This window comes from Neomonachus schauinslandi, chromosome 3, assembly GCF_002201575.2.
Source record: "Neomonachus schauinslandi chromosome 3, ASM220157v2, whole genome shotgun sequence".
In the NCBI taxonomy this organism is placed as follows: Eukaryota; Metazoa; Chordata; class Mammalia; order Carnivora; family Phocidae; genus Neomonachus; species Neomonachus schauinslandi.
Window position 1 is genome coordinate 63,388,053 of NC_058405.1, and position 26,975 is coordinate 63,415,027.

The 26,975-nt window shown below is 38.7% G+C and overlaps 1 protein-coding gene across 4 annotated transcripts; it reads left to right on the forward strand.

The window, feature by feature from the left end:
• Positions 1-26,975, forward strand: PROSER1 (proline and serine rich 1). 4 transcript variants are annotated; one of them, XM_021678307.1, is made up of 13 exons: positions 1-413; positions 3,104-3,169; positions 5,271-5,339; positions 7,311-7,405; positions 8,797-8,890; positions 10,874-10,984; positions 12,781-12,864; positions 14,021-14,099; positions 14,707-14,802; positions 18,958-19,002; positions 22,608-24,411; positions 24,867-25,017; positions 25,620-26,975. In XM_021678307.1, exons 1-13 carry the CDS (start codon positions 369-371, stop codon positions 25,740-25,742), a joined length of 2,862 nt encoding a protein of 953 aa, XP_021533982.1. In that variant the 5' UTR covers positions 1-368; the 3' UTR covers positions 25,743-26,975. The 4 variants fall into 4 exon arrangements, with proteins under 4 accessions (XP_021533982.1, XP_021533983.1, XP_021533984.1 ...); XM_021678308.1 differs by having other exon boundaries at positions 22,611-24,411; XM_021678309.1 differs by lacking the exon at positions 3,104-3,169.

Here is a 26,975-nt window from a genome sequence, read left to right on the forward strand (position 1 = left end):
ACGACCTTTCCCCGGCGGCGCCTGGCCTTCAGCTGCAGGAGATCGAAGCTCAGCCCCGGCTGCCAAACCCTGGATTTCTCTGCAGGACTCAGAGAGCACCGGGCTCTTCCCCCTAGGTGTCCCAAGCTTTGTGTGAAGAAGCTGAGGAAACCCGACGGTTTTTGCTTTTAACAAAAAGTTTTTATAAGTGTGCATTTTTTGAAGTTTTTGCAGATTTTGAAGTACTCTCTACCTCTTCGCATCCTTTTTCTTGGCCCTGGAGTCTTTCCTTCTCAGCTATAAACATTTCTACTATTGAAGCAGACCAGGGATGAACGTTTTGTAACTGAAAGTGTAACTGTTAAAACCACGTTGAGACAGTAGTCAAGATGGACAAAAAGTCCTTTGAAACGGTGTTGGATGAAATTAGAAAGGTAATTGCACTTAATTTCTTAAACCAATCTGTGAGCTACGAATTCTCGTAGTTAATTCTCTTTGAGGGACTGCGTGCAGACTGCAAAATGCGGGTTTTAGGATTGCGAAATTGATTGGAATTTTAACGTACACAGTATGGGAGCTTGTAGTTTGATAACGCTTCACTATACAGATAGAGATTAAGTTATGTTAATGCTAAACTTGACTATCAATGCAGTATTGTGGAAATTATATTCAAAGAGTTCTCATTCCCAAGCCGGCTGTACAAATCTTTAAAAGCTCTGTACTAGTGGAGAAGTGATTTGATATTTCTGAACTGATCACCTCATCTTTCAGTAACCTAAAGACTGAAAACTGGAGGTAATACGTATAAAATTTCTTTAATGGTAGTTATTATGGCAAGTTTCAAATCTGAAGATAGGCACACTGTGTGTTGCCTGGACGGACAAAATTAATGTCCAAAAGGCCTCATGTTTTTAGGAGTGGGCTTCAATAACTTGAATTTCAAAACTTTTTCTTCCTGCTTTCCAAATTTTTGCTTTGTTTCGAGGCCATTGTATGTAACCTACCTTCCAGAATGAACCAGACAGCAAAAAAATTTGGCATGTAGCCTTGAGCCTAATAAATACCTAAATCACAAAAGTAAGAAGTTTACCGAATTAGAACTGGAAGGACTTTCTGTACCATTCTTATGCTAATACAGGGTGCTTTGCTTAGAATTTCAGGGTGATTATCTTGCCATTTCCAAACCTTTAAGACCCTTGACTGACAGGGAAGGATTTGTTACTTTAGGCTTCAGCTTATGAAATTATTAATAAAATTGCCTGTGGGGGCCCCTAGGTGGCTCAGTTGGTTAAGCATCTGTCTTCAGCTCAGGTCGTGATCCCAGGGTCCTGGGATTGGGTCCTGCATCTGGCTCCCTGCTCAGCGGGGAGTCTGCTTCTCCCTCTGTGCTTCCCCCCTGCTTGTGATCTCTCTCTCTCACTCACTTTCTCTCAAATAAATAAAATCTTAAAAAAAAAAAGAACTTCAAAAAAATTGCCTGTGTACATGCCGTTTTCTGCATTGTCTATAAAGCAAAATGTTTTTCTTCATCCTTCATGAGACTTTTTTTTCAAATTCATGTTAGTTATATTTAGATATTTGATGATATTGGATGTTCTTTTTGAACAAAACTTCTGCTTTTGCAAATCCAATTTGTGCAATTAAGATTTGCAATAAAATGTCAGCTTGCCAACTATATGTTTAAAATTTGTAACAATTTGTTCATGAGCTGATATTTAACTACTGTTTATGAGGAAATAATTTGTGTGTCCAAACAGACCAGTAGATTTCTACTTTTGGAAGCTATAGGATGCAATTTGTATATGCTCTCCCTTCTTGTTATGAAAAGATCACATAGTAAATACTAGTGAGGGATGTAGGATATTTTCCAGAGATGAAAATCATACATGAGATAGCAACTTACGTTCTTATTTAAGTCCTTATTTCTGGTCTGCAGGCAAAATATGTCTTTTGCTGTCTGTGCTAAATAATTAGATACATCAGTATTGTCTTAGTCTACTAAAATGGGATTAAAATGTAGGCGTATCTAAGTGAGAATTATTGGTTTTTTTTTAAAAATTGCTCTCAGACTTTGTAAATGTAAGTTGGTTTAAACCAGGTAATCACCCCCTGAGGTTACATCTCAACAGTACATTCTCTAAAGTACATTATGCAAAATGCCATTCTCTCCCCCTCACCTCCCTTTTCAGTGAAAATTAAACTATTAAAATAACGGGCAACTTGGATGTTTCTTTCAGTTAACCGGTCATACTTTCTCCTAGCAAAGTGATGTATATGCCAAGTACAAATAATTGTTTTGTAGTAAAAGCAGAGGGATTAGTTGATTTTTAATGATTAGTAGTTACCAAATTAATGATTGTTTCCATCTCTGAGCTCTGCAAACAGTTGTAAGGAGAGCATATGTGATTTCGTCTGGCTCCAGATAGTGCTGGGTCAAGGCCGCCGCTGTACTTCTCTCTGAACTTCCCATTGATAGGGGCCATGTAAGGAAAGAAACCGTAATTTACTGAGTAGTACTATTGTTATGTCTACTATTGACTATTTTAATCTTAAGGTGGGTAGTGAATGGTGTTCACCTTTTGTGGGTAAAAAGCTTCTCAGGGTAGTTAAAATGCCTTTCAAAGACCACACTGCAGGCACACATATTGAATCGAGGGCCCTCTTTGGCTCCTTGGGTTCTTCTATCCCAGTGGAAATACTTACCATTCACGTTTCTCTATTAGCACATAACAGCTGCTCAGTAATTGATGGATGAGTCATGCCTGATATAATTAGTCTTCTTAAAAATGACAATTTGGTTGAAATTGGGGTGTTCTGAAACTAATTACATTTACAGGAATTCTATTTGTGACTTCTAGTAACATCAAATCTTGTCTATTACAGTTCTGTTCCTTTTCTTGTAGGAGTGAGTAGGGAGGCCCGGAGGTTTTCCTGCTGTCTCAGTGTATCCCTTACAGCATGGAACCTGGAAAGGTAGAATGTCATGTCACCATAGTGACTTTAGCTGCCTCTGTGTGCTGCGGCTGAGGAAGGTCTGCCATGTTTGAGTTGCTTAGGTAGTTTTGATAATATGCATATTACTGTTGCTTACATATATTAATGCTCTTTTTCTGTGTTTTTTTAGGCTGTTCTGACAGAGTACAAATTAAAAGCAATTGAGTATGTGCATGGATATTTCTCTAGTGAACAGGTATTTGTTCTATTTAAGCAAAACCTTTTTTTTACTCTGATGTTCTAGTTAAAGTCTATTTACCTGCTGGTCAGGTTCAGAATTGCTTTTACTTTGTTGCTATATTTATTCAGAAGCGTTAGGAGCTTTTGATATTGATAGAAAACTTTGCAGAATTTATAGTTCGAGTATTTTATAAACATAGCTACTTTCACTGCAATATCATATGTTAATATGATTTTAAAATGCAGTGTCCAAGAAAAGCATATTTATCATTCTGGGCACAATATCATAAATTTATAAACTTTTAATGGTAAACATACCCAAATTTGTACAGAATTTATAAATCAGTAATAACAAAATTCACTACACGTTAAAAAGAAAACTTGAACAAATGGTGCATTATGGTTCTTATATGAAGCCGCTATGTAAAAATTTTAGCCATGAGAAAAAATATAGTGTCTAATAAGTAGTTTCTGTCACTGCCAGAAGAGTAATGTTTTAAAGCTTAGTGAAAACTCACCCAGCTTCAGGGAGAGTTTGCTAATTAAAAACAATATGTATGCATAAGCATGCATACATACAATATACAGATCAGATTTCTGAGGAATGCTTAGAAAATACTCGATAGAGAAATAGGGCGGAAAGAGAAATGTATATCTGGAGAAGAGTTCTGGGAAAGGGTAGGAATGTGGAGAGGGTAGACAGTGTCGATGAATCTGTAGGTAGAGTTAGTAAATGCTCCAACTTTTTCTCAAGACTTTTCAAACTTGAACTTTGAATAACTTTAAGCCTGTAGAAAGTTCTGACTGCTAAATCCTTAAAAGCTACTTCATGATTTGCATGTCTTGCTGCCTATTTAATCAGTGTTTTTCAGTTGTCCCATTACTTTTCAAAATCACCTTATACTTAATTTAAATGTTTTGAAAAGATTTATAATGTCTCATAGATAACAACTTCCCTTTCCTTCTTTTGTGTGTGTGTGTGTGTGTATGTGTGAAATTTTGTAGAAAACTTCCCTTAGTGGTTATTCCACTTGCTAAACTCAAAGCTTCTTTCTAAGTATGACCTGCTAAGCCTACTTACTGTATTGAAGGTTTTTCTTCCTGTATCAGACATATAGTTGGTAACTTTTTTTGGTTGGTAAAGTGGCAGGTAGCATTTACTATAAAGAAAACCATTATTCCCATGAAAATGAGGAAAGTACACATAATACCCATTTGTAATTTATGCATCACTTTATAAGGAGTAAAAAGTATTTTTACTCTTCTTCATATACTATTCCAGTCTCTAGCATTAATTTTGCTTTGTAGAATAATTGAAACCTTAACACATTTTCAGGAAGTTACAGTAAAAGAATTCATTAACCCAGATTTCATTACCCTCTCTTCTTTGAGTCATTCTTTTTTTTCCTTTTGGAGTTCCTTTGGACGCAGTGAACAGGGTGGTGGTGACTACGCAGGGACTTCACTGCTATGACCTTGATGCGCTCCTCACCTCTCACTAGCGATTTCACAGGATCTCCCTCATTCATTTGAAGTTCGCTGGTGGTGGTGGGAGAGCCTGGCTAACTGTGCTCTCAAAATGACCTACTTACTGTTTAGAAGCTGCTGGAGTAAGTCATGGTGATTCTTACATTTTTAGGGAGGAGATCTGTAGTGTAAATACGAGTACTGTGCCCTTCAGACTCAAGGAAAAGAGTAGGAGATAGTGGACCTACACTAAACCACACCACTGAATACCCTTTTGTGATTGATTACAAATGTCATTCTCTGCTAAATTTTTAAAGTTTTCCATTTGTAATATAGCTTTATATTTCTAAACTGACATTTTATCTCCATCTAATACTTTTTCGATCTTCCTTTTCTTTAGGTACTTTGTTTTTCCTGTACTTTATACCTTCCGTTTATTTCTATACCAGCACTGCCCCAGACTCTGATGATGGAAATGTTCTCTTTCTGCACTATCCATTGTGGTAGCTACCTACTTCTTATAGCTATTGAGCATTTAAACTGGTTTGTGCCAATAAGGAGCTGAGTAGTATTTCAAAGTCCTGAAACAAATCTTGTGGAAATGTTTGCAAACACATTTCATTAGAGCTAAAGTAATTCTTTGCTTTCAGGTGGTTGATTTACTGAGATACTTCTCCTGGGCTGAGCCTCAGTTAAAGGCAATGAAAGCATTACAGCATGTAAGTAACTTACTTTTCTTTGTAGTGTAGAATTTAAGTATTTTGAATTCTTCCCTTGTTTTCTATAATTGATCTCAAGTTGTAATTTGTTTGCATTAGAAAAACTGATCCTAAATTTTATTATACTTTGATTAATCAAATAATTACTAAAAAATTAGGAGTTCCCAAACTGATTTAAATTGTATGTACTGTACTACTAAATTGTACACCATAGGATCCTAATTGACAAATTGGAAGAGAAAATATTTATAGGCAAGCAAAGCATAGAATTTGAATTCTTAAGTGTTTTTATGTACTTCTATTTTTTTATATCTTTATCCTCATGTGTTTAGTCTTAGAACAATAGTCAAATGAGTTTATATTTACATTTTTTAGACCAGCACTGTCCAAATGAACTTTTAGCAATGATAGGAATGTTTTATATCTCTGCTATCCAATATGGTAACCACTAGCTACACATAGCTTTTGAGCATTTAAATGTGTCTAGTCTGCCTGTGGAACTGTATTTTTTATTTTATTTAATTTTAATTTAAGCAGGCACATGTGCCTAGTGGCTACTATTAGCACAGCCTAAATTAACAGAGGCATTTAAGTCAAACAGTATCTGTCTACGTAGGAAGATTTTCCTTGGATTATCAGGGATGGATAGCTTTAAGGGAATCTACAGATCCTTAGCTTCCTAAACTAATTTGCTGAAGAAAGTGGCTGGATCTGTTAGTGCTTTGCCTCTTTAGCAATTCGTTTTTTTCGACTCTACAAAAAAAAGGTTATCTTACCCATCCACCATCACTCTTTTCCCAAGGACCAAAGAGACCATGTAATCTCCTGAGAGGGAGGGCAAAGCAGAGAACTTCTGTAAGAAATACTGATGGGGACCTCTCTTTATTTTATCAAGACAACAAACTCATGACAAAGCTCTGAGGCCTCTGCTTGCTTGTTCACCTACTTTAGAATTAAAATTCAGAGGTGAAAAGGTTAGCATGAGCACAACTTATAAGTCAACCTTTGCTGACAAACTAAGTCTGATTTGGTTGTTTTCACACTGAAGACTAACCTCGACAATTAGGTTATGCAGTAGACATTTTCATAAATGAGATAAATGAGTAGTTCCAAAGTTTTTACAAATATATAATAAACTGAATATAAATCAATTTTTTGTAAGTATTTAAACTTGTGGTATAGTTTTTAGATGTCAATTTAAAAACTTGCAAAGGGGTATGTATTTTACCAGTTCTTTTGGTGCTACCTGAATAAAATTGTCTGAACAGCATTGCTCTAAGTTTTAGGAGTCTATTGGGTATTGATTCTAAATGATCTTCTTGCATTGACTTTGCTTTTGAATTTCCTCCACTATTAACATAAATCTGTAAATTGGTGGAACCTTATCTTCAAAACCCAAAAGTACCCTAGTCAAATTATAGAACATTGCACACAATCTTCCAGTGTCACAGTTCATGTTAATGTAAGACTTTTAAGAAAATTCTACAGTAAAGAATGCTATTTAACCCATCTTTTCCCTACCTGAGGTGACTGTAGTACCCTTTTTTAGTAACACTATTCGGCACCACAGACCTCACTTCAGGAAGCCCTGACTACAGAACGCTTAGCACTCTAAGGAATGTAATTTTTTCTAACTTCTTGAGCAATGTATCTCCCATATTTATAAATATCCCCTTTTTTAGAACCTTTCTGAGGAAAGTAGTACATGTAAATACTTTTCTTCTATAAATAAATACATTGAGAGACATTGATAAAAAAAGCACATAGGGGGAACTTAGATCTTCAACTGAAATAGTTACATTGAAAAAGTCTAAGGTTAATTCACATGGTTGTTAGGCCTTGTTTTTGAGTAAGCAGTTTCACTTCAAATACTTAAATATTAAGAACATTTAACTATGTTTCTCCCAAAATAGCAATCTCTGGCATGAAAATTTCTCATGTTGAAAATAAAATTATTTTTTATATTAATAGAAAATGGTGGCTGTTCACCCAGCAGAAGTGGTCAATATACTCAATTGTTTCACCTTCAGTAAAGACAAGCTAGTTGCTCTTGAACTGTTAGCTTCGTGAGTATTTCTTTTTACTTTATTGGAGAAAATTTGGAAGACTTTTTAAATGTTTTTTAACACATTAGTGTGTATTAATGTCTCAGAATTATATTAGTAAGTGGAACTCTAATAAAATCTGTGAAAGGGTAGACTGAATTTTTATATCTAAATATCTAGGGGCACCTGGTCGGCTTAGTTGGTTGGGCATCCAGCTCTTGATTTCGGCTCAGGTCATGATCTCAGGGTCATGAGATTGAGCCCTGCCTGGGGCTCCACTCTGGGTGTAGAGCCTGCTTAAAGATTTTCTCTCTCCCTCTCCCCCTCCCTACGCCCACCCCCCCACTTGCACATGCTCTCTCTAAGGGAAAAATAAATAAATAGATATCTAGTGTACTTATTACAAATGGTTACAACTTAAAAATAACCAGGCATAATGAGATTATTTATTTGATTTGTCTTCATTTCAGTGACTTCCATTGCTTTCCAACTCTGAGTAGTTTGAAAGGCTCATTGAGAAAGCCATAGGTTTTATAGTTAGGTTCTGATACGTGTACTTACTCTTTCTGGACCTTATTTTCCTCGGTTATAAAGTTAAGGATCTCACCTACTTAATGGCTTATGTGAGCTTTATTTATTTATTTATTTTTTTAAGATTTTATTTGTTTGACAGAGAGAGACACAGCGAGAAAGGGAACACAAGCAGGGGGAATGGGAGAGGGAGAAGCAGGCTTCCCGCGGAGCAGGGAGCCTGATGCGGGGCTTCATCCCAGGACCCTGGGATCACAACCTGAGCCGAAGGCAGACGCTTAACGACTGAGCCACCCAGGCGCCCCACATATGTGAACTTTAAATCCTAGAAGATCTGTGAAAACACTAAGCATAGCATTTAATAAATGATCATAATGAATGTAAGCTCAAAGAGAAAAAGAGCCTGCTCTTCTGCATTATGGAAGAATCTGTAGATTGCTGTTTATTGAGAGCACATGCATTTTTAAGTCCTTTATATGTTTATAGATGTCTACAAAAATACAAAGTTAAAATAAAGCATAAGGTAAAACTTCATTTTTAGATCAACCATTATTTTTATGCGTTTGGCACGTGGCTTTTTTTCTGTTGCCATAGATCTCCTACTACTCATTGAGAGGGTATATTTTCAGGAATCTCAAAATAGTGATTTTTATTCATAGAACTACTTCATTACTTTTAGGTAACCAGATGAACCTCAGTTCAGTTATATTTATCATTTTTATAAAAATATGGTTTACATTCACCAATTAAAACTAAATCACTTTTCTCCATATGTCATTGGGGGAAAGGTTACTCATGTATGGTTGTTTGGTAAAGGTTGTTGGTGTTTGTATATATGTCCAGGTTCTTAAATCAAAAGCTATATTGCATTTCCTTGGTAGAAACATTGTTGATGCACAGAATTCTCGTCCCATCGAAGATTTATTCAGGATAAATATGTCTGAGAAGAAACGGTGCAAGAGAGTACTTGAACAGGTAATTTTCTCAAGATTGCTATATAAATAGAACATTGGATTTTTCTGAATGTTGATGAAGGAAGCAAAGTACCGGTCTTACTTCTGTGTTAACTGTGATGAATAACCTGACAGCTCTTGTGCGATGGGTCAAGATGGCATCCCTGCAGTCCATGGAGGACAGGAGCTGGGCAAGGGGGGTTCTGGGGGATAAGGAAATGGCTTGAGAGTGAGACGCCAGTTGGCTTCTCAGCTTCAGCCTCAGCGGGTGTTTATTCTCGGTCCCTTGGTAGCTTTGCCGTGGCTCCAAGTTTTTGCCTTTAATCCTATGTATTTAGGAACGAGGAACGTGACGGAAAAAAAAATTTTCTTTTAATTTGTTTTGTCATCAGTCTTACTACGTTAATCAAATTTATAAGAGATGGATAATAAAGCAAAATTCCAGTTTACTAATTTAAAATCTCTAAGAATGGGAGGAGTAGTATTTACCTAAACCTACTTGACTTGAGTTGTCATTTAAGGTAGTTATTTCTTAGGATTGTGATGGCTGGAAACGGAATTAATGATTAGAAACCTGCTTGAGGAAGATGCATACTGCTCTTCTGGGGCCTTGCAGCCCAAGCGCATTTAATCCTTACACTGTCTGCTAAGCTCAGGGGTAGCAGAGAACTTGGCTTACTCATGAGTTCTTTTGTAGCAGAAGCAAGATCTGAGCCCACATTTCTTTACTTTAATAAGTTCTCCATTGGTTTTCTTGACTAAATTCTTTAAGGCACCATGCATTTACTGCTGTTGTTTTCTTCCTTATAAAGCATTCTGATCATGTCAGAAATAATTTGGTCCTGAGTATTTTCCTTCTCAGAAATAATGTGGCCCTGAGTATTCTGTGGAATAGGCTCTCTGGTCAGTGTAACTTAGTACAACTTTTCTGGAAGGTAAACTTGAAGAGCCTTAAACTGTTCATGTCTTTTGATGCAGAAAATTCTATTTCTAGGAATTTATTCTAAGGAAAGAAATAGAAATATACTAATTTGTATGTAAGGGTATTTACTCTGGTACTATTTATAATAACCAAAAATTGAGATAATTTTTAGGTTTGGGTGTTTAGTAGGTGACTGGATTATATAGCTAATTATGTGTGTTTGAATGAATTTATAAAACCAATATATCTCTATAACAAATGTGAATGAATTTATAAAACCAATATATCTCTACAATAAAATAGATGACATCCTGCATACTTGTAAAATATAGCTATATATAGCTTCATATCCCTATAGCATAATATAGATCTATTGGAATATACATCACCTAATGTAGTGTTTTTCATTCAATATTTATTGAGTATGAACTCAATATTTGTTAGTGTACCATTGTAGAAGCTGAGAATGCAATAATAAATAAGCTAGAACATCCCTCAACATGTCTCATAATCATGTAATGCTATGTTGAATACAGTATACCTAAATAACTCTTGCTTTTTCAGCAGTACAGCTCTTTGGATACCCAGTGTCCCATGTTATTTGTTTGTGTTTCTCCACTAAGTTCTAAACTTCTTCAGAGCAGAGTCCATGTATCTTTCATCTGTTGCTCTCCTTGTCTTGCCTGTAACATGAGTTTGGTGTTTATACAGTTGGACGACATTATTTCTTGGTTTGGAGAAACGGGACATACCAAATAGTAAATGAACTTGTTTGCACACAATTTACAAAATCTGCTGTGGAGATATCTTTGTATGGGAGTCTATTAGTTGTGGCTAATAGAAAACTAATTAAAAACATTATGTTACCACTTTAATAATTCCATTTAAATAAAGTGATTTTACTTATGAATTTTGGTCATGTTCACTACTGTAAGTGCTGATGAATTCATGAACAGATTAATGTGATGCTGTTCTTGATTCATATTTTTAACAGGGCCTCCAAATATCCAGAATACTTAACCTATGAGTTTTTTAATTTTTTTGTATATTTATTTATTACCACCCTCTTGTTTTTTGTTATAGGCTTTCAAGGGGGGCTGCAAAGCTCCTCATGCTATGATATCTTCTTGTGGAACGATCCCAGGAAATCCGTATCCCAAAGGAAAACCTAGTCGCATAAATGGAATTTTCCCAGTAAGCATATGTTTGTGGCTATGAGAAACTTCTTATGGCTTACTATGAAATTTAGCTTAGTTATGATATTTAAAGAAAATGCCAGCTGATGATACTTCTACCAAGGATAGGAATTTTCTTAGGTCAGCAGCTTAATTCATGGGTTCAACACTGATCAAAAGTTCATGTATAAACTACATTAAAGTATTTGTGTAAGATGTACAGAAGAGCAAGACAAATAGAAAAGAGGATGATTTTGTTTTGTTTTTCCAAGTATTTTAGAAGCACTGCTTTGCACTTAGTAAAGGAGCATTTCTCAAATTCTCCGTGTTCCTCAGACAGTTTCACAGTTGAGTATGTTTGAGAAATGGTGTGCAGTGTTTCCTTCTTGGACAGTCAGATTGCATGAGAAAGGCTCTGAGAAGTCCTGAAGGAAAGAAACCTGTTTCTATACCATCCACAAACGTCTTTGTAAAATTATCTTTGCAAAGAGTGCCGTATTTTTATTGCAGTGTAACAAGTAACCCTAAAACTCAGTGGATTAAAACTAAACATTATCTCACACAGTTTCTATGAATCTGGAACCTGGGAGTGGCTTAGGTTGGATTTGGCTCAGCGTTTCTTATGAGACTGCAGTCATCTGGGGGCTTGAGTAGAGCTTGAGACTGTACTCCCAAGGGGGCTCAGGTACATGCCAGGCAAGTTAGTGTTGGTGGTTGGCAGGGGGTCTTTGTTCCTCACATTAAGGCCCTGCCCGTAGTGCTGCTTGAATACCTCACGACATGGCAGCTGACTTCCACCAGAGCAAATAGTCCAGGAGAAGGCAAGTGCAAGTTGTGTTGCCTCTTGTGACTTATTTTTGGAAGTCAGATGCCATCATTTCTGGAATATCCTATTTATTATGCAGTCTAGCACTGTTCATTCTGGAAGGGGACTTCACAAGGGTATGTAGGAGGTAGGATGTCTGGGGGCCATCTTGGAAGTTGGCTTCCGTACTAGTATGTACTATTTAGGCACACATTCTTAGGAGGACACATTGTAGTAGTCTGTCCGCTTATTCTGATCTGTTAATAGTAGTCTTGAATGAGGTCTCATTTATTCTTATATAATATGAACTACCTCATTTCTTTTATTTATTTATTTATTTATTTATTTATTTTTTATTTTTTTTTTTTAAGATTTTATTTATTTATTTGAGAGAGAGAGAATGAGAGACAGAGAGCACAAGAGGGAAGAGGGCAGAGGGAGAAGCAGACCCCCTGCTGAGCAGGGAGCCCGATGCGGGACTCGATCCCGGGACTCCAGGATCATGACCCGAGCCGAAGGCAGTCGCTTAACCAACTGAGCCACCCAGGCGCCCATGAACTACCTCATTTAATGCTTATAGAAAACATCATTTTTTTTGTCATCTATTTTTAACTGTAATATAGGTACTCTTTTTGATTCTTTGACCATTGTACATACTGGAGCATTGGAAGTCTGTTTCTGGGCGCTCCTATGGTGCAGGGGAAAAAGTTAAAACCTACTATTATCCTGCTCTTCTGTCATCCCCATGTGTGTGGTGTACTTGTTTCTGAGTTCCTCTGTACATGTTGTGAGGGTTCTCTGGCAGAGGAAGGTTGAGGACCTTAGCAGGGTCTTACAGCCAAGACAGGTCTGGATCTGGAATCCAGATCCTTTAACTCTTACCAAGTTAAGTCCTTTTCTTCATTGTAATACAGTGAGGGTTTTGTTTAGTTTTGTTTCTCCTTTGGGTTTGTTCTTTTTTAAGTCTCAATTATCTTTCTTTCTTTTTATTTTTTTATTTATTTAAATAGGGAACCCCCTTGAAAAAAGATGGTGAAGAATGTACTAATGAAGGCAAAGGAATAGCTGCACGGATTCTTGGACCATCCAAACCGGTATGTTTAGAGAATAAATGATGACACGGGCCTTAACTCATACATGTAGTTTTCTGTCTGTTCACAGCACACAGCATCAGTTCTGTTTTCGTGTTGTGAAATTTGAAGTATACTAAAAACTCGAGGAAAGTGAATAGGGAACTATAGCATAATTAGTTAACAGTGTCTAAGGCCCTTCTGAGGTTTCATGTTTCATTTTAAAGTGAGACCAGTCCAATTGTTTTGTTTTGTTTTGTTTTTCCCAACCCTATTCAGCTGTTCCCTTGAAGGTATGGAGAATGGAGAGTTCGCTTTAAGGTTGTGGTTTGGCCAAATTAGTATTAATAGTGAATCAAGAGTGGGCCCGGAGGTTGAGAGTATTTTGAAGGGAGTGATCATGATTGGTTAGGATATCAACTGAACCCAAAGACAGCCCTGTAGGTTGAAACATTGTTCGAGCTGAAGTGGGAGAGGCCTGTCACAGCTGTCTTGCAGCCCCTTAGAAGTACAGCATCTGGCTTAGCTTCAGAGACCTCTGGTTCTCTAGAGACCAATTCTTGGGATGCTTTTGTTACTTATATAGTTCTATCAACTACAAAATAAAAGATTTGTGGATTTCAAAGGCAAAAAGACTAAAATACTGAATTCATAATCCCAGTCTGCATTCTACTCGAGTTGTCAGAGTGCTGAATGCTAAAGAATATAGGACTTTGTTCTTCCAAGGAGAAAAGAGAGTAAGAATGGTAAGATGAATCTCTGATGAATTTTGGAGGCTATTGGAAGTTCTTGGGTAGTCAAGGTTCCTAAACCTAGAGGATTTCTTGTGTTACAGAGGAGGAGACAAAAATTCTTAGATTAACTTCGGCTCAGTCAGAGAGGAGTTTGCTATTTAGGATAAGGTCTGACCCTTCATTGGAGATGATTTAATACTGAAATTAAAAATAAACCCCTCCACAGCAGTCTTTGGCAGGATCTGCCTTTGGAATTTATAGGAACCACATTTATTAAAGCAAAGACATTTCCCTCACTTGTGCCATGTATTAGGCCAGTAGCATTTGATATGCTGGAGCACTTTCAGCCTTTTACGACTAAATATTTCAAAAGACAAGTTGTATTTTGTTTGCAGGGAGATTGCTGACTTAGTTTTCTTTAACTGCTCCACTTCCCCCTCATCTAGCCTCCTTCAACGTACAATCCACATAAGCCTGTTCCTTACCCAATACCTCCATGCCGGCCACACGCAACCATTGCACCAAGTAAGCAGTTCATTCGTGTTCTATTTTTTTTCTTTTTGCTCTTTATTAAGTTGAAGGTAAATGTTGGTATATCTACTTGGGAAAATTGGAGCACTTGTGAAATACGCTCTCCTGAGTTTAATTCTGCCCACGGTGGGCTACACAGTCTCTTGGTCTACAGCAGTGCAGGAGACAGAGTTTAGTTTAGGGTATTTGCCTTTTGGCAAATTCATTATAGATTCTTTTTAATCATTATTACGGATTTTCGCTTTGGTAAATCATCATGAATCCCATTTCAGTAGTTGGGGTTCAAAGGTATCCTCAGTACATCTCACTTAAAAAGGTCAACTGTATGTGATTGACAGAAAAGGCAGATAATTGAAGTATGGCAGGATCTCCCTTCCCTGCCACTCAGTGAGCTGACGTCTGGAATGAGCATGCAGTGGGAAGTCAGAATCTCCAACTGTCTCACTTGATCTCAGCTTTGTCCTTACACTAGACCCAAACCTCTGTGTAAAATGCAACTCTATCATTAGCAGTTTTAAAAATTAGATAGCTCTGTTAATATGGTTTGAACTCTTGGCCATAGAATGATACTGAATTTTTTTTCCCTATAATTTTATTTTAGGTGCTTATAACAATGCAGGTCTCGTACCATTAGCCAACGTCATAGCTCCGGGTGTACCCCCTCCACCTCCATATACTCCTAATCCAGTAGGAACAGGTAAAATCATGTTGTTATGGGATGCTAAAAGTAAAAACTTAACAGACGTACACTTGGAGGGGACAGTTGTTTGATACGGTGTGTCCTAGTGGGGAAAGGAACTCACGAGCCTCACGATGGATCTGAGTGTGATTGATATACAGGCCCCACTAGAGCGGCCTTGGCCCGCCTGTGTGAACATGAGCAGCTTGCAGACAGAGGAACCATTTCTCATGAGCAGGAAACTCGGACAGGCTATGGAAAAGTACAGCTGACTTGATGAGTATTACCATTAGGGCAGATTACTCCTACTGTCGGAGGAAGGGCCTATGCTCACAGGGGCTTAAGCTTTCCCCTGCACGCTTCAGTTCAGCATTTTCCTTTGGGTCTGTTGGGAACATGGGATTTAGCTTACATTTTCATTTGTGTGTCTTTTACAAAAATTTAATTTTTATTTGTTAGGTATTGTTTATTTGACTCTTCTGAGTTTTAGGTCTTGCCTAGGAAACCCTTCCCCATCCCGGCAGGATGAAAATGTCATCTGTATCCTCTAATTACTTTGATAGGGAATTTTTTTTTTTTTTAATGTATAGCTTTTAATCCACTCACCATCTGTTTCTAGATATGTGTAGGTTAGGGATAGAACTTAATTTTTTTTCTGCCCTTCCCAGAGACTCAGTTACTTGATAGCCATTTTTAACAAATCCTTACTAGCCAGAGGGGTTCTGTTGTTTGCAGCTGGGTACTCCGATGAGATTTGCTAAACAGTTTTCCCCAAAATTACTGTTTTATTTCTTAACCCTTGTTTATGGTACCTTTAGCCCTTTTGAGTTTTACGTTTTTGCATAGAGAAAGAGAGGCTATGAAAGAAAAGCTGGAACTGTTTTATCTTGTTTCAGATCTTAACCCTTAACCCTAGGGAGTCCTGGTAACCCGGGTCTTTTAAGGCCCTTACTGCATCTGGAATTTATTTTCATATAGGGGTGAATAGAGGTTCATCTTAATTTTTTTCCAGATGGTAGCCTGTAAGGCCAGCACCATTTATTAACTCATCTGTTTTCCCCACTGACCTAAAAGGCCGCATTTGTCTTAAGTTTTCATATACACACATGGTTCTAATTCTGGGTTCTTTATTCTGTTCCAATCTAGTTATTTCATGTTATGATGATATATTGATTTGACTAGCAGATTTATAGTGTGTTCTGATATCTAGTAAGGCTAGCTTTTTCTCTTGCTGTAGTTTCTATTTTTCTTACTATATTTGGAAATTTTTTTTTCCATCTGAACTTTTAAGATTATTTTATGTAGGTAAGAACAGTTGAATTTATGTATGCATATATATATATATATAGTTACATATTATATATTAGTTACATTATTACACTAATATATAATTATAATGTGTAACAATTATGTGTAGTTATATATATTAATTTGGGGAGATGAGACATTCTTATGATATTAAGTCTTACTCTTCAATCGTATGTCTGCTTTATATTATGTCAGGTAGTAGTGATTTCTCACCAGGACTTGTTTTATCTCTTTCAAGAAGATTTTATGGTTTTCTTTATGTAGGTTCTTTGCCATGGGATTATCTCTAGGGACTTTAGAGGTATTTTTCGTCAAAATTACAAATGGAATATTTCATTTCTAGGTGCTTGTTACTAATTACTTATTCTACTTTTTTTTCTTGATAGTCTCTTAAGTTTTCTAGGTATAAAAAAAAAGTGAGCTGATTTGTACTTTACTATATTTCTTTTTTGCCTGGCCTTAATTGGGTGTTAATATTGTCCTAACCTTTTTGTTTTCATTTTATATAAGTATTTTGCTTTTATCTTTCAGTTTTTATTTTAGGGTTTTATTTATTTGATGGGTTAGTTGGTTTATAGATTATATAGCTGGATCCTGAGTTTTAAACCAGTGGGCCGGGGTGGGGAGAGACTTAATAGGAATTTTCAGTCATCATACGAATAGCATATTTGTTCTTAGTCCTTCCATTTTATTTTTGTATTCATTATTATTCTCTTATCCCAGTTTTTCATTTTCCTTACTTTTTTTTACTTGTATTAGTCACATTGCTGTTTTATTTTTAACAACTCTTCCTCCTTGCCCCACCCCAACTTAGAAATGTTATTTTTAATATTGCTAAGGATTGCCTTCATATATATATATATATATATATGAATTTTTTTTTTTTTACCATCGTATTCTTAATGGTTGTTGGTACACAAAAACTAAAAAAAGCTGCTCCATACTCCACTGACTTCCATTCTCACTCTTCTTTTTTGTCAATTTGAGTGTTTTGTCGGAATACCATACGTGTTTTCTTCTGCACCTCTGAACTTCTGGCTTCTTACTCTTTCCTCTGTTCTTTGATACCCTGTCCTGATATGCTCATTCTGCTCATTCTGCTTTTCTTTTAGTAAAAAAAATCTTCTAAGCAGTTTTTTCAAAAGGGCACATATACAGAGTTGTAGATGAGAAACCCAATTCCAGTTAATTTTCTTTATTAGAACCTTGGTCTCTTCCTATAAGCTTACAAAGAAAATACTATTTATCTTTAGAGTTCAGAAATGTCTTTAATCCTGGAGTTTGGCTATTTCACCAGGATGTCCAGATGTGGATGTTAGCATTAATCTTTCACGAAACTCTGTAAGCTCTTTGGATATGAAAATTCAAGTCTTTAAAGCTTAGGAAAATTTTGTTTTTATTTTTCAGTCAGTTACTGCTTTTTATCTGGTCTTTTTTCTATCTCTGGTACTCTTATTTTGCACTATATTTGCCTTCTAAGTCTCTTACCTATTCGTGTATGGAATCCTCTTTTTTTTTTTTGTATTTTTGCCATTTTAAATGTGATTTTATTGTTGTTTTTGTTTCTTATTTCCAGCTCAGTAATTTAGCTTTCATAGTATTCTCTCTACTCTTTACCATTCTTTGCATTTATTAATTTGGAGTCACTTGATACCCTTTGAACGCCACTGAATAGCTGCATGATCTTCTAACAAGTTGCTTTAAACACATAAAGTGTTCATCTTCTCTGCTTGTATTTTTTTGCATATTATGTGTGTATGTGTTCTTAATTTGCATTACAAGGTTTTACACTTCTTTTTCTTTCATTGAATCTTTGTTGATAGACACCATATGTTTTGGTTGTTTATTTGCCCCAAGTTCCTTACACAAGCTATGATCTTTTTTTGCTCACTATGTCAGGGCTTGTAGATTCTTTCTGCACCTCATACCTGTCCCATTGTTGGTTTCTTGGGCAGTTATTGTCAAGCCATGAGAGGTAATTTTTTTCCCTTTGTATCTTTGCCTGATGGTCTAGTTAGGTCCTTCCATGGAGGGTAGGGAGGAGTGTGCTTTTGGTGTTGGAGTCACAGGCTTCAAGTCAGCCTCCACTGGGGTGGTTCTCAGCAGCTCCTAGCATAGGGTCTTTTCCAGAAATGACTGCAACAGGAAGGCAGGGCCCCTCTCCTTCTGTTTGCTTGGGTCATCGCATGGCCTGCGAGATTGGTCCCTCAGGTGGCAGTGGATTCTGCGCTCAACATCCACCTCCCACCTCCAAGTCTCCCTGCTGTTAAAGTGACTGTCGGTTTAGCCAGTAACGGTGCTCCTTCTCTGCATTCCAGCTGTAGGCTACACTTTGTCCTCAGTGGCACACTCAGGCCATCCTTTCCAGAAAGCGTTCCTAAATATATCTGTAAAATAGCAATGCTTATTTAAAACCTCCTAAGTTGTGGCTTAGTTGGTTGAGCATCCGACTCTTGGTTTTGGCTCAGGTCATAATCTCATGACTCGTGGGATCGAGCCCCATCCCATCGAGGGCTAGCATCTGCTTCCTTCTTCTCCCTCTTCCTCTTCCCCTTCCCTGCCTTGCAGTCTCTCTCTAAAATACATAAATAAAATGTTCAAAAAAATAAAATAAAATAAAACCTGGTAAGTTAAAGAAAAGGGGGTGTGGGAATCAGTGGTTTGTAATGCTGTCAATCTTCATATAGTAACTACGGTTATCTTTATTTCCTTTCTGTTTCCATTGGCATACACTGTTTTTCCTAACATAGCATGCATACATTTCCTGAGTTTTTCTTTTTTTTGATGCCAGTCTTTGGTTATTATGGTGATGATTAATTTGAATAAAACTTGAAATCAAACTTTTATTTATTTATTTTCATACAGAAAATGAAGACCTTTCCAATCAGTCAAAACCTATACAGAATCAAAGTAAGTATCAACTTTGCTCCAGATATAGCTGAAGTCTGTCCTGGTTGTCTGCTCTGTTAGTCACTGAGAACAGTTTGAATTGAATGTATTTGGAATCTGTGCTTTGGGGAAAGTTCCTAGTTAAAGAATTTAATCAGTACTTGCTAAAAGTGGCTTGATAGTGGTACATTATGTGTACACAGAATGAAATGCACGTATTAACTGGATTTAAAATTAACCATTTGCCTTTGTGTCTTTTTTTTTTTAAAGATTTTTTTTATTTATTTATTTGAGAGAGAGAATGAGATAGAGAGAGAGAGCATGAGAGGGAGGAGGGTCAGAGGGAGAAGCAGACTCCCCGCCGAGCAGAGAGCCCGATGCGGGACTCGATCCCGGGACTCCAGGATCATGACCTGAGCCGAAGGCAGTCGCTTAACCAACTGAGCCACCCAGGCGCCCCGCCTTTGTGTCTTTTATGAAAAACTTGCAATATAATCCAAGTGCTATGTGGGCATTACATGCACATTCACTTTACATTATGTGATATTAGAAGCCTCATTTTTGTTTTGATATGAACACATAAGATCCTTTTTCCTAAATGCTATTTCAAGTACTAGTTTTAATTATTTTCATAAGCATTGGGAGTAGCATAGCTTAATGTAGAAAAAAAAAAATAAGGGGTGCCTAAGCAGAAAGTGGAATTGAAAAAGGCAGGTGAGGGGCGCCTGGGTGGCTCAGTCAGTTAAGCGTCTGACTCTCAGTTTCACCTCAGGGCTTGATCTTAGGGGCTTGAGTTCAAGCCTGGTGCTGGGCTCCATGCTGGGCTCCATGCTGGGCATGGAGCCTACTTTGAAAACAAAAAAGGGAGGGAGGGAGGGAGGATGGGGGGAATGAAAGGTGACATGCCTGCAGATGGCAGCAGTGCTGCAACATTTTATTTTTCTTCTAGTTGAGGATCTTCGTGGTCAGGAAGGAGATGTGTGCTGATAGGAGACAAAGCCTGAGCTCAGTTCTTGCGTAGCAAAGTAGCACATCATTATAGTGCATAGTTAGGAGTCTCAGTGGGAATTCTATTCCCTGAGCAGGGTGCCTAACAGTGATTTTTTGCTGGTGGTTTCTAAAGGAGGTAGTATAATGGGCTGGAAAAAAACACTGAGATGTCAGGACATCATTTTCTTACCCTGCCTAGCTTTGTGACCATGTCATTTAACTTCTATGAAAAGGAGGTTGAGGAAGCTTGAGCCTTTATGCTCAGCTTCATTAATCTGTTTCTGAAGGGAGTAACAGGTTAAGTGTCCTAAGAACCATCATTAGGAATAGCATACTTTGTTTTCCTATGCTGTGTTATGTTAGCATGATTAAGATTTTATTTTCCTTTTGAACCAGATCAAGAAACAAAAAGATAAACTAGTATAGTGGTTAAGAATATGGGTCTGTCAGACCAGGGTTCAATTTTGGTTGACCTTTTTAAAAATTATTACTGTGACAAGACCGCACTTAATGAGTTCTACCCTCTTTAATTTTTAAGCACACAATATAGAATTGTTAACTATAGATACAGTGTCATACAGCAGATCTCTGGAACTTATTTACCTTGCATAACTGAAACTTGATACCCTTTGAACGCCACTGAATAGCTGCATGATCTTCTAACAAGTTGCTTTAAACACATAAGATCCTTTTTCCTAAATGCTATTTCAAATACTAGTTTTAGATTTAATTATTTTTAAGTTTTAGATTTAATATTTATGGAGTTGTTCGTACCTATCCCAGAGGGTTACCTGGGGACAAATGAAATGATAGGCATAAAGTACTTAGCACAGCATCTGACAGATAATGTTTTATGGTTATCAACCAAACTACATGGCAGGAAAGTCATATTTATCATGGTATCTTTTGGGGTTTTTCTCTATTTGTTCTTGTTTTATTGCATCTTAACTGCAGCCCTGTGTATGGTTAACAGTGCATGGCTTTTGCTTTATATAAGAAGATCTTCAACAGAGGCTGCTTATAAAGAATGCTATGGGACGGTCTGGTCTGACCTTGTGATTTGTCATTCACTACGTGGTCTTCAGCATGTAGTTACATAAGATAGCGAATTCTCAAATATTTCCCAACCAGTGTGGACCCTAATAAATTTTTAGTACATTATTTATGAACACAAAACTAGGTATATATTACTTGTGCTTCTAGTTCTTGTTAAACAAACGCAAACAAAAGTACAAATCCATTTTCATATGTTCTCTAAATTTAAAATATCTAGTTTTACTTTCTTTATTACTGCTAATGACATGAATATTATCAGACTTCAGGCCTTTTGAGTTTGAAGTTCATGTATTTCTATGTTACGGTTTGTCAATTCTGCCATCTTTCTTTTCTAAACTACCATAAAATTTGTTCAGCCCAGTATAGCACCTTTTGAGCATCTCTTAGTACAAATAGATGATGTATATGCTGTTTTCTTCCATTCTTTTCCTGTGGTCCCTTCCCCACCATGATTAACATTGTGCATTACTTCATTGATCGTGTCAGCTTCCTTATGCAAAGTCTTTATTATGCATAAGTTTAGAAACTTAAGTCTTAGCCCATGAAAATAACTTCCACATGATTATCACTGCAAAAGGAACATTCTCTGTTTACAAGTGAAATACACTTTGATATGAATATGGCAGCAGATGATAGTTGTCATTATGACTTTAGGTACCTAAGTCATGCTTTCCATTTGACACCAACAAGATTTTCATCAAAGGCTAACATTGGCACTAAATTGATTCAGAGGAAACACAAATCATCCCCCCAAATACTTACAGTAATTATTCATAGTTTATGAGAATAAAAATACTGTAGCAAACTCTAGTGGAATTCTTGAGAATAAGTCCTTGGATGGGTTTGGTAACTATAGTTGAGGTCATGGTGATATATCCAGTGGGGCAAACACTCATTAAATACACAGGTGCCATGTACAGTGCTAGGTGCTAAGGCTCTAAAGAGGAATTAGACATGGCTTTTGCCCCTAAGGGAACTCCTCGGACAAGGCAAATAGCATTTGGGGTTGAGATTGTGTAGAGGAGGCAGTATGAGAAAATGGGGAAAAAAAGCTCTATAGATTATAAACTGGAATATCGAGTTCAACTCACAGAGTGGTCATAATACTGGAGAAATAGGCATGAATCCTGGGAGGCCCATTGTGACCTAAGAGGAAAGTGATGTCCTGAAAGCTCTTAAGAGGGGGAAACAACTTGTTTTACTATTCTAGAGAAGTGGTTTGAGAGAATGAAAGCTAAAGTCGGTACACCAACACTAATCACAATTAAATTTTTAATTTTTAAAAATTAGGAAATTACAAAAGGAAAGTTTGTTTGCTAACTTCTCAAGGCTTCCTCACTGTGCATTGGAGGGCTCTTCTAATCAGAGTCTAGAAGACAACTGGCTCTACCTGAGGCTCCATAGGGAAAATCAGGGTCATGGAATCTAGCAACGTGTACACTGCAGTAGCCTATTATACCTGTTGCTGATTTTCTTCATGTTTGTCAAATGTTACAGAAATGTTGACTCATTTCTTTTGGATTAAACTTTGACATTTCAGCGTGGTGATATTCTTGCCTTTCTCCCCCCTCCCCCCGCAGTAGCATTTTCTACCCCAGCAAGTCAGCTCTTCTCTCCTCATGGTTCCAATCCTTCAACACCTGCTGTGACGCCCGTCCCTACCGCATCCCCGGTCAAGGCAGTAAACCATCCATCGGCATCAGTAACTGCTACCGTATCCGGGCTGAACATGGCGAATACTGTCCTGCCGGTGTTCCCAGGGCAGGTCTCCTCGGCCATTCATACGCCTCAGCCATCAACGCCGAATCCAACGGTTATCAGAACCCCTTCCTTGCCTGCCCCGCCTGTTACTTCTGCCCACAGTACATCATCAGCTCCTGTCCCGTCGGTTTTTTCTGGCCTGGTTCCCCTGCCAGGTCCTTCCGCTCCTCCTGTCCCAGCCCCTCAGGTGACATCCACACCTCGGGCCGCTCCTGCTTCCAATGAAACATTTGCTTCGACTTCCGCCGCTTTCACTGGCCTCCCCTTTTCTGCCACCTCTACTGCTGCTTCTGCCAACAATGTCAATTCTGCTTCACTGTCGTCAGTGTTTGCAGGTCTGCCCTTGCCCCTAACGCCGTCATCCCAAGGTGTGACCAACCTGGCGCCCTCTGTCATTGCCGGGGGCTCTGCTCCCAGTGTGGCCTGCCCACTCGGTGTAAATAATCCTCTTCTGTCTGCTTTAAAAGGCTTTCTGACATCAAATGATACCAGCTTAATCAGCTCATCTGCTCTGTCCTCTGCTGTTACAAGCGGGCTGGCTTCACTGTCTTCTCTCACTAATCAGAGCTCTGATTCGCCGGCCTCGGGCTCTAACAAGTGCTATGCCCCGCCGGCCATGCCCGGCCCGCCGAGGGCCTCCACCCCCGGGCTGGCCATGTTCCCGAGCCTGCCCGCCTCCGTGGCGAACTCCGCTTCCACGCCGTCGACTTTGCCCACGCCTTCTCCGCTGGTGACGCCTACGTCGTGTGCTGCTGCAGGGCCGGTCAGCTGTGGCTCCTCCGCGGTCCTCTTGCAGGGCCCCCACGCGACTAACTCGGAGCTGCACATTGCGTCTGCGCCCGCGCCCGCTGTCACCACCGGCCCTGTGCTGATCAAAACTGAACCCACAAGCCCCACCCCCTCCGCTTTCAAAGGCCCCGCTCCTTCCGTGAATCCCTCTCCTGGCGCTTTAGGTCTGTCAGGGACGTTGGGCCGCACGTACACGTCAGCTTCGGTGCCCATCACTTTGTCGACTTGCCTTAATCCTGCACTGTCCGGCCTCTCCAGCCTGACGACTCCCCTGAATGTGTCCAACCCCCTTTCCTCCATCGCCCTGCCGCCGCACGCTTCCTCCGCCCCCATCACTCCGGTGTTCACTGCTCTGCCTCCTTTTACTTCTTTGACCAATAATTTCCCTTTAAGCGGCAACCCGCCTCTTAACCCGTCAGCGGCTCTGCCAGGGTCGTTAATAGCAGCCACCTCGTCTGCCACGGTCACGTCCGCACCCGTCCCTCCTCCGAGTTCCACCGCGGCCGTGCTCTCGGGGCTCTCGGCCTCGGCACCGGTCTCCGGCTCGGCGGCGCCTTTCCCCCTCAACCTGTCCACCGCCGTCCCCTCCCTCTTCTCCGTCACGCAGGGACCCCTGCCCTCTTCAAACCCCTCCTACCCCGGCTTTTCCGTCTCCAACACGCCCAGCGTCGCCCCCGCCCTGCCCTCGTTCCCGGGGCTGCAGCCGCCGGCCACAGTGGCGGCGGTCCCAGCGCTGCCCGTCGCAGCCACGACCCCATCGCCAGCTCCCGTCCTCCCGGGATTCGCTTCCGCCTTCAGCTCCAATTTCAACTCTGCTCTCGTTGCACAAGCCGGGTATGTGGATACTTTGGAGATAGGATATGGTCAGTCCTGACCTACCTTGTAGTTCATAGTCTTCTTAAGTTATTCCAGTGAGTCTAACCTGATTGTTGGGTGGTGCTAAATTATGTATTTCTGGGCTGAAACTTCAATACTCAGAAAACATGTGTAGCCCTTCAGCCATGTTAAGTGTATATCATATATCTGCTCAGATTATTTTAGTATTTGGTAATTTATCCTTATTATAAAGCAGCAGAAAGTATTACAGGTAAAACATAGACTTATTACATTCAGGATAATGTACTTTATAGTAGAAAGTAAGTTTTATGTTAGTGAGTGGCTGACTTTTCTGGTTCCTTCCAGTGGGGAAGTTTAAAGTTTGTTTTACATCTCAGGGTAGTTTTTGACAAATACAGAGGCGATAGGTTTTGTCTTATTTGCATTTTGACCTGTTCTGTCTATTGTTTTAGCTTATCATCTGGCCTTCAAGCTGCAGGCAGTTCTGTTTTTCCAGGCCTTCTGTCCCTCCCGGGTATCCCAGGGTTCTCCCAGAACCCTTCACAGTCCTCCTTGCAAGAATTACAGCATAATGCCGCTGCGCAGTCGGCCTTGTTACAGCAGGTAAGCAGGCAAGGTCGGGCAGAAATTAAATGGAAACATACATGCGTGCCTCTGGCCTGATAACGGTGTAAGGCCAATGATGATATCCCAACACTGGCAAAAATCTTCTCTGAGAAGCGTGTCCGGAGAGTTTAGGATTAATCTCCCCAAATTTGCAAATTATTCTTATCTTCCTTCAGAAGGCTAACAAAGGTGGTGGAGTATATTCGTCTATATGAATTGTTTTTCCTGCTTACAGACTTTCAAATCTTAGCTTGGAGATTTTACAAATGGAATCTTTACACATAGCAGCTATATTTGAGCTGGGTTTTTTTTATAATTTAAGCTAACATAATGGACTTTAAATCATGTTTTCTCTAGAAAACCTATTAACCTTTTTTGAAAGAATATTAAGTATTTTAATGGCATTTCTCTTGGCCTCCACCATCTGAAGAATTTTGAATGTTTCTTAAAAATTTTAGGAGACTATGCAGACTTATCTTGCCCCAGCATTTTCTCTTTCTTTCCTATTCTAAATATCTATAGTGTGGTACAGGCAAAAGCAAGTACCAACTTGATTGAATTTGGCCCTCTGCTAACCTGCATGTTCTTCTTTCTATCAGGTCCACTCAGCTTCAGCTTTGGAAAGCTATTCAGCTCAGCCAGATGGGTTTCCTAGTTACCCTTCAACACCAGGAACGCCATTTTCGTTGCAACCAGGCTTGTCCCAAAGTGGGTGGCAGTGAATAGATTTTAATTTGTATTCTCCTTTGGAGCAACATCAAAAATGCCTAAGGACTGCAGTGAACAATCTGACTAATGTGAAGTTGGCTAAAAGTCAGAAAATGAGAATGAGGATAATCCTGGGGGAATTAGGATAAGAGTTTAAAACATGGTGATTGTATTTTTAATGGTTTTAAGTATGAACACTCTCCCATGTAAATAAGCTGATAATGAATTGTACGGAGAATAATATTAAAAAGGTGTTTGGGGACTTTTCACCTCCCACCCTATGAAATTTTGAGTCGTGTATGTAATCTCTAGGAAGAATACTAAAGAGGAGGTTGAACTCTTTATAGCCGAATACAGCCTTAAATCTGCTTGTATAGCATCCACTGACAGAAGTAATAGTTATGCCTCAGACTTCTGGGTTGCATTTGGCCCTGGGGGCATGACTGCCCTTGGTGTGCACGAGTGGTTCCTATTAGCATCCTTGGAACTCAGTACTCTGTATGTATCCACAGAAGGGAGGCTGAGACCCACGGTTATTTCTAATTTCTGACATTTATGCTCATACATATACTGCTGAATTTAACTTAATATAGTTCAGGTAAGTGAAAATGGTGCTTAATATAGTCTTTAGGATGACTTTCAGGTGTTTTCGACTAAAAATATATCCAAAACAACTTTCTTACAGAAATGCAAGTAAGGCTTGTGATAATTTGCCTTCAAAACTCATTTCTTAATCTCAGCAGTATCCAAATGAGTGAGGAACATTTGACTGACTCTTGGGCCACCTCTGTTACTCATTGTACTCTGGAAGCTCTTGGTGAATGTTTACAATCATGGGATGTAGTGTTTCTATTTGTACTTAAAGTCCAACACTTATCTGAAAGAATGACGTGACAACAAATAGAGAAGACTTGCTCCGTTAGTAACCATGCAGTGTGTACTCTATCTAAGGATCTGTGGTAGTATATAACATGATTGAATGTCATTAATTAAGTCTAAGAACTGCCACATTCGGGGGGACAGGGAGTAGGGAGAATGATTTTCAATCCTGTGATTAAAAGTGTAAACTATAGAATCTACTGTAGTACATTTCAGCATCTAGAAGTTTTACTTTTATAAAGATGGTGTCTGGAAGATGTTGCTAATGTATTTTCCTTCAACACGGGGAACAAACTTTTTAAGTATATTAATAAATATTCCTGTACGGTTAGTTTTTAACAATTTTTTAAAATAAACTTTATGGATAC